Below are 14,901 nucleotides of genomic sequence, written 5' to 3' on the forward strand. Positions count from 1 at the left end.
CATCCTAAACAAGAAACCACACAGTTCCAGTCTGAACAGCAGGAAACAGCGCAGTGAAAATGGTTAATTGTAGACGCTGCCAGTTACACTCTATCCCCGACATACACAGCTTTTAGTAGGGACGCAGGACAGAGGGCGGCAGGCAATGGGCCACAGAAGGGCTGTCCCTCCCTTAAAAACACCCCTAAGACCCGTGGCAAATGTTAGTCACAAACACTGCTCTGACCACATAATTCCATCAGGAAGACTCTGCTTACCATAACGTTCAAGGTGTGATGAATATGGCTGTTTTAGTCCATTTCCTCCAGACCACGAACCTAACACCGGTGTCAGCTGACCCGCTGCTCGCTGCACGCTGTTCTCTACAGCGAGCCTATGTCACTGTGTTTCTAAACCTAGCGCCAGTCTCCAGTGCCGAGGGCCGAGCCTCTCGGGATCACCATTCAACTTCGCTCAGGTCCCTGCGACGGCCGGCCATTTAATATTCTACACGGAACGATCATCCTCACTAGTGACTACACAGTATTTCTTCTTTACGCTTTGTTTTGGAAATTACCTCCACACATCTGTGAGGTTTACTCGCTCTGGACGGTAAGGCAGCTTGAAGTATACGCATCTGCTCTCCTAGCCACGTGGGAACGAAACGGGGAGCTTACTCCCGAACGCGGCTACGAGCACGCTCCACCCCCCAGGCTCTGTCCTCTTTCCCCGACTACTGCAGCATCCTACTTAGGTGAAAAATCATCATCAGATCGTTGGGCTAGGCCTGAAAACTGAGGAACAGAAAGGGCCACCAAAAGCAGCCTCGTCCCCGGTCGTCTCCCGCCAGGTACTGTTCAGTGTTCACCTGGAGCCGGTGGCGAGAAATTCTGCGCACCTTCCCAATTAGGATATAAGCTGTTAGATGTTTTACGAGTACACCACGTCCACGAGGGCACTCAAGAGTACTCGAGAGCCTGTGGTGTCCGAAGAAATAAAGTAAACGAGACCGGTCTTAGTGACGGCTGTAAGGGAGAACACGCTGTAGGTGCACAAGATGCTCCCGTTCCCGCCGAGCTCACACACTGCTGTTCCTGACTGCACTGCCTACAGGTACGGCCCAGGACCCCAGGAGCGTGTTTGAAAGGGCCCCCCCGCACAGCAAGAGCAGCTGAAATTCAAGGACCGGAACTCCAAATCTGGAAGCTGGTGATGCACACGTGGGGACTGGCAAGTTTCTAAATGCACGACCATTCACTGCTTTATCACTGGCTCAGCCAACGGTCACGAGCAGGGTCGGTCGTGAGCACACCTGGGCTGGGCGTGACCCACGGACAGGCAGGACTCTGTCCTCTAGGGGTTTACACTGTAGTAACGCCTACTTCTCAGAAGAAACGGGCTCCCACGTCCCACCGGCCTGGGTCTGAATTCGCACCCCGCCACACGTGCACCGGGAAGCAGGGCCCATGTGCTGCTTTACCCGTGACCCTGAGACCACTTTCCCCCTCAAAAGGCTCGAGGCCCAACGAGGATGACGTACATGTGAGGCCCCATCGGAATGCCCGTCACATCAGTCATCGAAACGTCGATGCCACTTCTAGATTTTGTTGATGTTTTTCATTTTCCAGAATGTCCCTATTGGATTCCCGATTTCTAAAATGCCTTTAAATTCTGCTCTGGGGGCACCTGGGTGGCTCAGTAGGTTAACTGTCCGACTTCAGCTCAGATCGTGATCTCACGATTCATGAGTCTGAGACCCGCATCGGGCTCTGTGCTGACAGTTCGCGGCCTAGAGCCTGCTTCCGATTCTGCGTCTCCCTCTCTCTCTCCGTCCCTCCTCTGCTTGTGCTCTCTCAAAAATAAATAAACATTAATAGATAAATAAATTTTGCTCTGATTGGAGTTTGAGGTTGGAGGAGTAAGAAAGATAATTAACCTGACCCAGAGAACCCCAAGTCCTCTGGATTCTGCCCAGGCAGGGGGCCCCCACATGGCCATGCCCCCTCACAGAAGCTCGGGGTAAAGCTAAAGGCCCGGGCTTTCCATGGAGACCCAGCCTCGGTCAGACTCTGCAGCTACTGTCCCACTGCTTCCAGCAAATTCTCTCGTTGGTTCCCATCTTCAGGACGTCTCCGCCCTCTCCACGCCAGCCATCCTCCTCATCACCAACATAAAGGAAACACAATCACACACACTCCCCCACCCCGTTCTCTCTCCTCTCCACGTCCAGAGGTTTCTGTCGCCATTCTAACCAACTCAAAGGTTCACCTTTTATGGACAGATGGTTTGAACTGGGAATTTCCTAACTGCTGGACAGACACTCCCACCCCAGGCCTGCGGTCACTAACCAATGACACTCGGGGACCTCGAGCTGCCCGGTCCGCTCACGGTGATGTGAGAGTCAAAACGGGTCTGGGTTTGAACACCATCCCAGGGCTCGCCCCGTGACGCTCCCTAAATTGTTCACCCACCACAGACTCGCTTTCCACACCCGGAAAATGGTGTGGAAAATTCCGCGGGGGATTTCCTCCGCTCCACCTTCCAACCCTCGTGCTGACCTTTTTCGTTTGTACTATCACATTCAGAACGTGAGGAGGTCATCCAGTCCCCTGAATGTCTCTTCCTCATCCTCAAGGCTGCGGCAGCTGGACGGCGATTCGGACAATTCGCCGGCTTTCATTCACTCCTGCGTCTCCATTAAGGTATCTCATACCCTCCCTCCCGGGAGCCCGGTGTCCCCTCCTGCCTCCATCCCCACCAGGATGGAAAAGTGTAGCACTCTGTGCCCCCGGGAACCGTGTCTGCAGGCACGCAGCCCCAGCACCGGCCCCACCCACGGTGGGGCGCCAGCCAGGGCCCCCCACCCCTACCCTCTTGGAATGCTAACTCCTGGGCCCCCTGCACGTACAGACCTACGCTGGCCGTGCGGCCGTCACAGCCAGCCTCCCCGCCGAGAGGCCAGACAAGCGAGGAGAGCAGCCTGGATCTTCCGGTCCCAGGGCCACTGGACCGCAGCAGCGTGAGACCCCACACAAGACCAGCCACGGAAGAACCTCCCAGCCGAGCCCTGGCTCACCCACACGACTGGGAGCAAGCCAGACGGCTAGTGTAAGCCACCCAGCTGTGGGGTATTCTGTCATGCGGAAGCAACCCAGGTACAGACGGCCTGACACTCCTCTGCTCAGACCCACCCTGCATGGGCACGGAGCTCTTTTACAATTTTTCAGATCTCGGGTTTTAATTTCTAAAGCAGAGTTGGAAGATTCGTAGGAGGAAACCCAACTAGGTACCGAGGCAGGATTACTGGTGACGATTCACTGTGAAGGACCACTTTCATTTTAAAAACCTTTTTAAAATTTAGAACTAAGTTAACGTTAAGCCAGTAAACAAAAGAGCACCAGGGGAGACAAGGGAGAACGCACACCAGCGTTCACGAGCTCACGCCTTGGGCAGCCAGGGAAGTTAGAGGAACAGGTGAGGCGGTCGGGCATAGCGCAACAGGAAGTGGTGGGTGAGGCGTGGGCTGTGCGGAACCAACATCCCTGGCCTACGGCCGAAGATTTAAAAAACGTTAAAAACCCAAACAAATGAAAAGCTGTTTCTGCCACGGCACCTGCATGAGGGCTGTGATTCCCGCCCTCGACCACAGAAAGAGCTACAAAAATGTACCCGCTGGGTACCTCCAGCTCTCACGTACATATGCTCTCTAGAATACGATGTGAGAGAAGAGACACAGCCACTGGATAAATATCGTCACATACCCGGGAGGACAAGATCTCCATCTTCTTAGAACGACGGGCAAAAGACAGTTATTTGTCACAGAAAGTAGAGGATGTCAGCCTCTGTCGTAAGTAACGATCAAATAGATTAATCAAGCCTTAGAAAAAAGTTAACTGTGCTCTGTATCGTCTTTGGCGGGGCAATGGGACGCCAGGAGTGTGTGGGACGCCGGGTGCGTCAGGCGCGCCGTCCCGTGTAAACGCCAGACAAGTCATTGGACTTCTCTGGGCCCCCATCTCACTGTCTACAAAGAAAGAACGCTTCAGCTGGAGCAAAGCTCTTCAACCCTCCTGTTCCATCGCCACACCTCGTTTGTTTAGGCAGACCCTATGTGTAGAAAAATGTTCTGTTGCTTACTTTACTTTGGAAACGGCAGTTTCTTTTCCCTTCAGACACCCACACTCCTCCGGTAGGTAGCAACTAGACTTCCTGAAGGAGATTCAGGCACAGAGGCTTGTTGGGCTCTGGGTCAAATGTTCGGATACACTATTCCTCACACCTCACGGTTCAATTAACAAGAGTAGCCCAGTTCCTCAACACAGAATTTAACAGTTATCTTTAATCTAGAAAGCACGATCTCTTAAAGAAGCCAAGAGTGGGCACATAAGGAAAGAATGCACGTAACAACAGGTTAGTGTATCTTTCTGGTTAGTCCCGTAGCTTTCACCAAATAAAAGCCCGTGATGGTAAAACAGTTAAAACACCCTGACTCTAATCCAGCAATCCGACATCCACATATCAACTCCAGAAAAGCCCTGTGTGCACAAGGATGTGCGTGCAGAGTGCTCCCCGGACGACCTCTAGAAAAGCCCTGTGTGTGCACGAGGGCACATGTATGCAGAGTGCTCCCCGGACAAGCCTTGCGTGTGCACAAGGACACGTGTACAGAGTGCTCCCTACTGTACTCTTTATTAACAGTCAAAAATGGGACAGAATCGAAAGGTCCGTTGCCAGAAGAATAAACAGCTATACGGTCTCACAATGGGCAACTGTTTAGCAGTGAAAAGGAGTTAATCGCATTATCAAACACAGACAAAACTTCAAAAATGTTGACTAAAAGAAGTTGCAAAATATGTGCAGTGTGGTTCCGCTCACATAAAGTTAACATGTGAAAGTCTCCCACTGGTGTGCTCCCGAAGCAGTGTTTAGTGAAAGTATACAGATATGCACGGGAAGGCCAAGTCCACGTTCAGGACAGCGGGAGCACCTGAGAGAGACAGACAAACGCGCCATCGGGAAAGAGCGCAGCGGGGGGAGGGGGGCTTTGCTTGTAAGAACTTACTTCTGAAGCCAGGCACACGGCTATTCAATGCTCCGTATTCTCTGTACCTTCCCCCGTCTGCCTCTGCACCCTCGCGCACTCGGTCCTTTTTACGTCCCACGCCACAGCACCTCACGTGCCTCTGTTTTGCCCTTTCACTCCCCTCAGCCACAGATTTTATAGCAGCTGTTCCCCCTTTCTTGCCTTTCTCCTACCCTTACTTCTTGACATTTAAAAGTCAGGAATTTCCTGCAGAAACCACAATTTCCCACCTTTCCTAAAGCGAGCTCAGAAGTTCTGGCCCCATCAGGACCACATCTGCCACGGCGGCAACCAGCTAGTGCGGGGCTGGGCCGGTGCCCCACAGGCCTCACCGCACCTTACTGTCTTCCTTAGGCAGCTTCCCACCTGGCCCCAGAGACAGGGGCGCGCCAGGTCTGGGCGAGATACACACACAAGCCAACAGTCTATTGTCCAGCCTCCTCCAGAACCACCCAGCCGCCTTCCGGAGTCTCCACTTGGCCCTCTCCCTGGGAGCTCACATTCAAAGCTCTACTCACACCCTCACCCACCCACCCACCCACGGATTAGTGTTTCTTCCCTGATTTCCTTTCCTCAGACATGAAAATTCCATTCTTGCAGCTGCTCAGACCAGAAACCTTGGCTATCCCTCGCTGGGTTCCTCCCTCTTCTCCACTCCAAATGGGGCCGTCAGCTCTACCTTCAAAATATATCTAGAATCCAACTAGCGCTCACGGTCCTCTCCCTTCCAGACCACCGCTTTCTCGGGAGTCTTCCCCTGCCCCCCCACCACCCCCAGCCCAGCGGCCCATGGGGCCCTATCAGTGTCAAAGTCAGGTTACACTAGCCTCTGCTCCAGACCCTCCAGCCCTCTGCCACCTCCCCGAGGAAGAGCCAAAACCCTCCCAACGGCCTCCAGGTGCCCCTGAATGCCCCTCCCTCCACCTAGAGTGAGGAGATAAGGCCAAGGCTTCTTCGGCAGGGCTGGCTGTGACCACACAACCACCGTGAGCCTTCTCAGCTTTAGCCACGGGCTTCTCAGGGGTCTGGCCTATAGGGGGAGCACAGCCTCACCTCTTGCACAGCTCAGAATCTCATACATTGTAAGTGCTCCATAAATGTTAGTTACCATTGTTCTGATCCTTGTTTTATTATCCAGAACGAGTTAAGTTCAGAAGTCAGCGTGCAAATACATTGTCAAAATTAACTTTAACAGTAAACTGCCAGGAAACACGTAACATGGTTTTCGTATCTTGTATATCCAACCCGGCACAGCCTACGAACAACACGTATGCAAATACTACGATGGAGTATTACTCTTACTGGCGGGTTTCGGTCAGTGTGAGAACATGAGCAACTGAAGAAGGGCCCCGCTGTAGCCGGGGCATCAATCCTCTGCGAGGCTCTTCGATGGGGTGGGTGGGGCAGGACGACACCCAAAACGTAAAGCTATACTGCCTCTGAGCCTCACTTACGGCCCCCCGACGGCCGGGTGCAGCTCCTCATCTTCCAAGGACGCCCCCAAATGGACGGCGAACTACCACCTTTAGTGCAGTTTTCAGAAGCTCCATTAAAACAAGCAGAAATAGAACTACTTATTATGAAAACAAAACTAAAACAATATGAAAAGCCTTAACCCTGGGGACAGAGAAGGCAGAGCCAACTAAACTTGAGGATTGTAAATAACGATAGCTGACAAACCTCAACGCTCTTTTATGTTTCTTAAAACGGGGCAAGGGATCTGGATGTATTCAACCTCAGGCACATGCCGCGTCCACTGACAACAGAGACAGAGAGCTCAGGAAAGCATCACTTAATAAAAGCACATTTGGGGGACGTGTGAGCTGCACCAGCCCCATTACGGGCCCTGTTACAATGCAGCCACAGCAGGTGCAAAGCATGCTACAGAAAATGAATGGCCAAGGGCTGGGGGAAGGTGGGGGGGGGGTTCAGTCGGTTGAGCGTCCGACTCTAGGTTTCGGCTCAGCTCATGTCACGGTTTGTGGGTTCAAGCCCCGCGTCAGGCTCCGCGCCGACAGCACAGAGCCTGCTTGGGATCCTCTCTTTCTCCCTTTCTGTCTGCCCCTCCCTGCTCACACACTCTCTCAAAAATAAACATTCAAAAAAAAAAAAAAAAGAAAATGGCTGGCCAGAGAACTGTGTGTTATTTGCACGTGCAAGCAAAGGGAACTGGCAGAGGCAGTTTCAGCAGAACCTAACAAACAGCAAGGCCCGTGAGGGTCATGATCTCCTGGAGGAATAAACACTCACCAACCGCCCAAATTCTTTGCCAAATTTTAACAACGTGTACAGTTAAGTTTGACATAACTGTGTTCCGTGCTGTTTCGGTGATGCCTCTGTGACAAAACATTGAGGTAAGCAGGTCAAAGCTGTGATGTGGGGCACAACTTGTGGCAGGGACAAAGTGGAAGGAGACACAGAGCCACATCACGAGCATGGAGAGGCACAGTCCGGGAAGTCAGCCTCTCCACGGCAACCATGACGCACTGGAGTCGATGCTAAGGCTGCTTTTACAGCAACGACTAACGCCATACCTGTAATCGTGACACAGGCACACGTGGAAGTCACGAGAAAAGAACTCATCTCCCAGGTAACGCTTAACCTCACCTCTACCGGCCTACCCAACAGAACGACAGCAGCACTCAGGTTACCCTCGCGGTTACATCACTAGCATTTCCGTCAGACTGTAAACTGTCTAGCGGCTTTTGATTCTGATCAGCTGGCAGTGGCTGGGTGGGAAAGCACGGAACCACGTACATCACCATCCTCAGTCCTAGGAAATGAACATCACACCCATAGGCCAACATTCACTGTGGCCCAAACAGAGAGCAAAACGTTAGCGTTCTCACTTCCTAGGTAGGACCTCTTTGTGCCTTTATTTTCACTGCAGCCAGCAGGCAGAGTCTAGAAAGAAAAGCCTGGGGACATATAGCCTATAGTTTATGAACATGCACAGTGATTCCCTTCTGTTGTTACAGGCCACAAAGAAAGAGGATTTTTCCCCCCAGGTTCTTTCCACTGACTCCCCAAAAGCCAGGAGAGCCCGCCTGAGGACGCTGTGCTGATGCACACACATCACAGCGGGCGGTCCGAAAACGGCAGGCGGGGCTTGAGAACTTCCTTCTTCCGCTTCCTTCGTTCCCTAAGCTCGTACCCAGCTCCTGGCACATGCCTGGCGGGTTCATTTCCTCAGCTGATTTTCAGTTGATAGGATTAAAAACAATCATTAGGAAAAAGCAATGCAACAATTATTTTACAAAATAAGAAGAAACTGGACAAGTATACTTCACTGGGTTTGTAAACAAAACTCCGAGCTTTGGCTTCCCAGCAAAGAAAAGCATTTCTGCAAAGCAACAATGTCAAGAACCGCCCTCCTCTGTCTGCGCCGCACCCGAGTCTGTCTACCGCGCACCAAGGGGCCGCCAGCACTTGCCACGCCCGGCCAGCATCAACCGGCAGAGAGCTCAGCAGGCCGGGGAGCAGGGGCCCACACTCCTCATCCTTCGACCGTTCGCTCGGGGCGCCCTTGTTTTCCACTCAGCTTCCCTCCGCCATGAGTCAAGGCAAGAGTCATTTCACAGCAACTCTGGTCCAAAGCAGAAATAAGATCCCTTCCCAGACTGAAACCCTCACCTCGCATTCTCCTCCCAACCATGACTCAGCAGCTTCTCTGGAATTTGCTCACAGAATTTACCTGAACTAACCTCTCCTTTAAAAAGGCACCTGCATTTTAAACTCCAAATCACTTTCCCTTCTGGGTCGGGTAGCAAATGGCTTTTGAGGAAGCATCTGACCACCCCCTTTTCTCTGTGTGAGCACTGCCCCTGCTCAAGGACGGGACCCCCCAGGCAACTCTGCCCCCTCCTTGCCACGCATCCAAACCGGTGGACTCCCGCCCACTTGTGTTTCTCCCTAGGTGACAGGTGCTGGGTCCCAGCTTCCACCAGCCTTCAGACGAGAGGGAATGGCCCAGAAGCAGAGAGAGAAGCGAAGGAGAGATTGTGGCTCATTAGAGAAAATGACTCTGGCTGTCCATCATTTTGCTGGCCGTTCAGGCCGCTTCTCCGGCCCTGCATCTCCAGCACTCGGCGTCGCGAGTCCCCTGTGTGCTGCAGGTGTATTCCCACTCCTTAGACCAGGCTCATTACGTACCACTTGCCATAACGAAGCGGTACCTGATCAAGACAACCCATGAGCGGTCACTTCCAAAGTCCTATCCCACAGTCTACGAGGCAGCAGTTTCGAGAGATCAGAGGTTAACAAATCAAAGGGGTGGGGAGGGGAGAGGAGAACAGAGGGAGAGGACAAGGGCAAGGAACACTCCTGAAACACCTGAGCATTCAACTCCGTTCAAGAGAAATTTGGTACCGCCAGTGATCGTACTCGCTCAGTTAGGTACCAGGACATGAACACACGGGCAGCTCACAGCCTCAGTCCCCGAGGAGCACAGTGAGCGCGGTGACGAAGGGGAGCCAGGAAGAACACCCGCAGTGGAGGACGTGAGGCAGCACGAGGCAGCGGGAGCCCGCGCCAGGCGCCAGGGCTCTCACAGACGACTCTGAGCAGGAGGAGAACACACTGCCGGGAAGCGCTGAACAAACCTCAAGAGGCATGCGTGGTGGGCGGCAGCCAGAAAGAATACACCTCTGTAGATTATCAGATGTAGCAACCCTGGTTACCCCAACATCAGCCTTTAGAGGACTCAGCTCAGGAGGCAGTTTCGGTAACTTGTATGAATCCTCCCAATTCGACTCTGCTTTACAAAGCTACTTTTCGAACCGCACCGTCGCAAACAGTGGTGAAAGCAACATAATTTTCTAAGTGGTTATGATCTCAGAGAGTACGTCTTGTCCTGAGTAATAAGAACTGCACAATATTAATCTAAATGGGTGATTTTACTCTAAAACTATTTTGTTCTGTCAGCATGAAGGACAGGAGAAATATTTTACGTGAAGCATTAGAAGATGGATGAAAATAATCTTACAGGGGGCACCTGGCTGGCTCAGTTCGTAGAGCAACGTGACAGGCACGGAGCTGAAAAAAAAAAATCTCACGATATTTTCTAAAAAACAAACAAAAATTATGAATCATAAACAAAGACAGTGTCCTTAAAATACCAGCACTGCTACCCCACTTATGGGAATGCAGCTAAAAGTAATATAGGGCATGGAAAAGCCACACGTGGAAACACTCTGGAGAGCGTAACAAAAACTCAAGAGCAAACTAAGTAGGGGCCCCTGGATGGCTCAGTCAGAAGAACATGGGACCCTTGATCTTGGGAGTCAGGAGTCTGAACGTAGAGATAACTCCCCCCGCCCCCCAAAAAAACAACTAAGTAAACAGCCAGTAATAAAGAGTATATTATATTGCTGTTGGAATATTGCTTGAGGAAATATAACTTAGCCACTAAAAAGAATGAAGATGATGTAAGAAGATAGAACATGTTAAATCGGAAAAAAAGAACATAAAATTTTGTGTATACTCTAATAGCACTTGTTAAAGAATGTACTTTATAAAACTCAACTTATGAAGAAAAATGCCAAAAAGGAAAAAAGGACCGTGTTCACATCACAGTGGTAAGACAATGAATAGTTTATTTTTCTAAGTTGTTTTGGTCAAGACGTTGCATTTGTGTACCTTTAGCCCCACCCCCCGCCCCGCCTCTTTCTTCTTCTCGTAAGTATTAGAAACAAAATGCAAACCTACTTCATCAGAAGCAGAACGAAGACACTGGACAGCAGCCTGTTTTTTCATTTCTTCTAGAGTTAGATCTGAGCACTTTTTCTTACTCTTTCCCCATTTCTTATAAGCTCCTTTTTCCCAGCCCAGGAAGATGTCATTCTCCTAAAATGAGATTAGACAGAGTTCAATGAACAAGATGAAATAACAAGTCTCATACTCTATTATTTCCCACACGCTCACACACACATTCCCTACCAGGTACGTTCATCACAGAATGGCACCCGCTAATAAGAGACCACAGAACACTGTCAATCAGAGCACTTGACGAGAATCCATTCATTTGGCATCTATTATTGAGATTATCATTACATTATTTATGATCTTGATGAACCTGACCCACTGACAATCAAAGTAAATGCTAATGAACTCAGACATGTTTAAGTAAATGCAAGTATTGTATATCCAAATTTCAGTATAAATTCCAAATCATATTCACAATTAAATGTCTTCTCTTCTGTGCTTCCCACTCTTTTGATAGTGTTCATATAACTACCAGATTTTAACAGTTAACAGTTAAACGGTTCAGTCCCTATTTCTTCACCTTATTGTCTAAAAAGCAACACACACAAAATATTTTATGCTGGCATTTTAATTTTATGTTTCCCCTTGGTTACATATGCCCGTTATAAAAATCTGAAGAAAAACTGAAGAGCAGGAAGGAAGCAAAATTATCCGTAAGCCTACCATTCAGTGAAAACTAGAATAATCTGGACTGCTTCATTTGGTCTTTTCTGTATGCTTTAAAAAGCAGAGATTTGAACTCACACTATTTGTAGAATATTGTAATTGTACTTGACTTACTGATCTGTAAACATTACCCCCATGTTACCACAAATTCTTTGGCTATATAATATTCCAAGATGTAAGTTTATAGCTCTTTCCCTCAACTGGGACTTTAAGTAGTATCTTGAATTGCTTTGCTACTTTGTTTTGCCTTTTAAAAGGGTTTCCATTTAACAAATTATGATTAAAACCAGTGGACAATAAGGGAAAAAAGATCAGAATGACAGACAAAGGCAACATTTTAAAAACTGCTTAGAAGACATGGCCTACAGTGGGTCGTCAGGAAACAGATATGAATATATGAGTAAGATGAAAAAAGAAGGAAAAGCATAATAATAATGAACTCAAAAGATTTTAAAAGATGTAGGGCGCCTGGGTGGCTCAGTCGGTTAAGCGCCAACTTCAGCTCGGGTCATGATCTCATGGTTGATGAGTTTGAGCCCAGCATTGGGCTCTGTGCTGACAGCTCAGAGCCTGGAGCCTACTTCGGATTCTGTGTCTTTCTCTCTCTCTCTCTCTCTCTCTCTGTCTCTCTCTCTCTCTCTCTCTCTGTGTGTGTGCCTCCCCTGCTCACACTCTGTCTCTCTCAAAAATAAATAAAAACATTTTAAAACATTAAAAAATAAATAAATAAAAGATCAAATCACATGCCATCTAACCCAATTTTTACTTTGATCCAATGCACAGAAATCACTTTTATTTCTTATCTGTGCCACCAGATAAGAGCGGGAGAACAATCCTTCCATCTACACCCATCATAATTAGCACACTTCTACTTAATTTCTTGGGCATGTCTGCAGATCTCATGAACCTGCAAACCAGATTTTTCTGGCCGAGTGGTGTCAATTCCAATTTTCCAAAGGAAAATGTGTTTGATGGCCAAGTAAGTATATCAGTATATTTCCATTATCTAATGTGTTTGGCTGGACTACACCTGAAACCGGACATTCCTTATTAGTGATATCTTCCAGAGACAGGGCTTGTCCTCTGACAGGGAGAGTGGACAGAACCATAACAATGCAGACTCGAAGCTTCCAAAGGCAGAGAGAAATGTCATTTTCTCTACTGTTCATAGTATTTAGAGCAAAGAGGGCAGAAACGTTAATTATGGAAAAAGGGACTCCTTGTTGTTTGAGCTGCTGGGATTGGCTCTTTCTCCTTCTTGAGCAATACGAACATCTCTCTACCCGGCAGAGGGAACACCTTCAAAGATCCCAATCAAGTTTTATTAGGCAGACAGAAGGCACTTTCAAGCTTCACATGGACAGGTGCTCTTTCTGAAGGGCAGTCTGACAACACGTGTCCAACTTTTCAAACATGGGCATGCACTTTCAGTCTAATAATTCTACTTCTGAGAATTTACCTTAACCAAATAACCGCCCTCGTGTGCACGGATTTAGCTACTGCAATGCTGATCAGACAGCGGTCAATCAAGGCAAACCAGCGGAAACAACTGAAATGCCAAATAAGGAGGACTTGGTTAAATAAGTTACGATTCATCCAGGTGATGAGATATAGCCATTACGGAAATTATGAAGCATACTTATTGACACACAAAGCCATTCACAGGGTACGTAAGAGAAAAGTTTATACAAAAGGACGATCTCATTTTTTTATTAACGCATTTGCACATACGCACACATTGATGTGCATTAAAATGTCTCAGAAATGAACTAAGAGGTCACTAAGGAGCTTATCTCTTGGTGAGTAGGAGGAGGACACTCATTTTATTTTCTGATTTTTCTTGTAATTAGGCCATACTCCCTTAATAGTCAAAGCTATATTGGGGACGGGGGGGGGGGGCGCCGTGCCTGGGTGGCTCAGTTGGTTAAGCGTCTGACTTGGGCTCAGGTCGTGATCTCACAGTTTGTGGGTTTGAGCCACACGTCAGGCCCTGTGCTGACAGCTCAGAGCCTGGAGCCTGCTTCCGATTCTGTGTCTTCCTCTCTCTGCCCCTCCCCCTGCCTCTCTCTCTCTCAAAAACAAATAAACATTAAAAAGAATTTTTTGGGGGGTGCCTGGGTGGCTCAGTCGGTTGAGTGTCCAACTTCATCTGGGGTCATGATCTCACGGTTCGTGGGTTCGAGCCCCGCGTCGGGCTCTGTGCTGACAGCTGGGAGCCTGGAGCCTGCTTCGGATTCTGTGTCTCCCTCTGTTTCTGTCCCTCCCCTGCTCATGCTGTATCTCCTCTCTCAAAAATAAACATTAAAAAAATTTTTTAAATTTTTTTCTTAAAGCTGTATTTTTTTTTCATAGAAAACGTATTAGGTCAAGAATATAGAGAAATGAGAAGAGCTCCTGCAGCTCTTTGCTTACAACGGGAATCTGGCATTAGCTTCATGTTTCCTGTTTGGCATCCCGAGGTTTATACACGAATGTGGATTCACCCATTCATCCAGTAACGACTGAAGTGTCTTCTTTAGGCACTAGGGATTATAAGAATGAACGCAGCAGAGTCCCTGCTTGCCAGACGTGCACAGTCTGGTGCGAAATACAGACACAGAAGCAAATGACTGGGGTACGGCTGTTGCTATTAGAAATGGTACAAGAAGCACTTAGGAAGCTCACTTGGCTGCTAAGCAGAGGCTTCCCACGGAAGGAAAGGTGGCTGAAGTGGAGCCTTGCGAGAGCGAAGAGAAGTTTGGACTAGAGAAGGGGAGATACCAGGCAGAGGAAACAAGGTGCTAGAGCAAGGGACCAAGGAACAGCAAACGCTTGCTGTACAGAGCCAGACAATATTTTCAACTTGGCAGGCCAAGAGGATCACCAAGGATATAATTACAGGTACTTTTACAAAAAGCAGAGAAAGTCTCACAATGTTTTTATTGATGGAATTCAAACTTTAATTCAGTACGATTTTCTGTTCTCAGCCCTATAATGAGAAGGACAAAACTCTTGGGGGAGGAGAGGAGATAAAACATTTGCTTCTCTGGGGTACATAGTTAATGTTCCCTACCATCAAAATCAAATACAAATGTTCATCTGCTAATGCTAATTTTTTACAATAACAGTTGTATTCACATACCACAAAATTTACTCTTCTAAAGTGTGCAATTCAGTGGTTTTTCAATATAATTCAGTGGTGATTAGGCAACCATCACCACTATCTTTTTTGGGTTTTTGGTTTTCTTTTTTTTTTTAATTTTTTTTTTAACGTTTATTTTTGAGACAGAGAGAGACAGAGCATGAACGGGGAAGGGGCAGAGAGAGAGGGAGACACAGAATCTGAAACAGGCTCCAGGCTCTGAGCCATCAGCCCAGAGCCCGACGCGGGGCTCGAACTCACGGACCGCAAGATCGTGACCCGAGCTGAA

General features: G+C 48.7%; 1 protein-coding gene across 11 annotated transcripts in view; it reads right to left on the bottom strand.

The window, feature by feature from the left end:
* Positions 1 to 14,901, bottom strand: part of KIAA0232 (KIAA0232 ortholog) — a 99,889-nt gene that overhangs the window by 35,666 nt on the left and 49,322 nt on the right. For 9 of the 11 annotated variants that reach the window (XR_006964270.1, XR_006964267.1, XR_006964269.1 and 6 more), the window contains one exon: positions 10,769 to 10,906. The exons of 1 other annotated variant lie outside the window; for it this stretch is intronic. Coding sequence is in view for 4 of the 10 variants with exons in the window: in XM_047090844.1 (XP_046946800.1) it covers positions 10,769 to 10,906 (138 nt within the window). In the remaining 6 variants the exon portion in view is untranslated. Of the gene's footprint in view, positions 1 to 10,768; positions 10,907 to 12,950; positions 13,432 to 14,901 lie in introns of those variants that run through there. One more of the 11 variants, XM_047090848.1, reaches the window with a different exon arrangement.

This window comes from Lynx rufus, unplaced genomic scaffold, assembly GCF_022079265.1.
Source record: "Lynx rufus isolate CCGP_SWC_20201006 ecotype Redwood Valley unplaced genomic scaffold, mLynRuf1.p SCAF_3, whole genome shotgun sequence".
Lineage (NCBI taxonomy): Eukaryota > Metazoa > Chordata > Mammalia > Carnivora > Felidae > Lynx > Lynx rufus.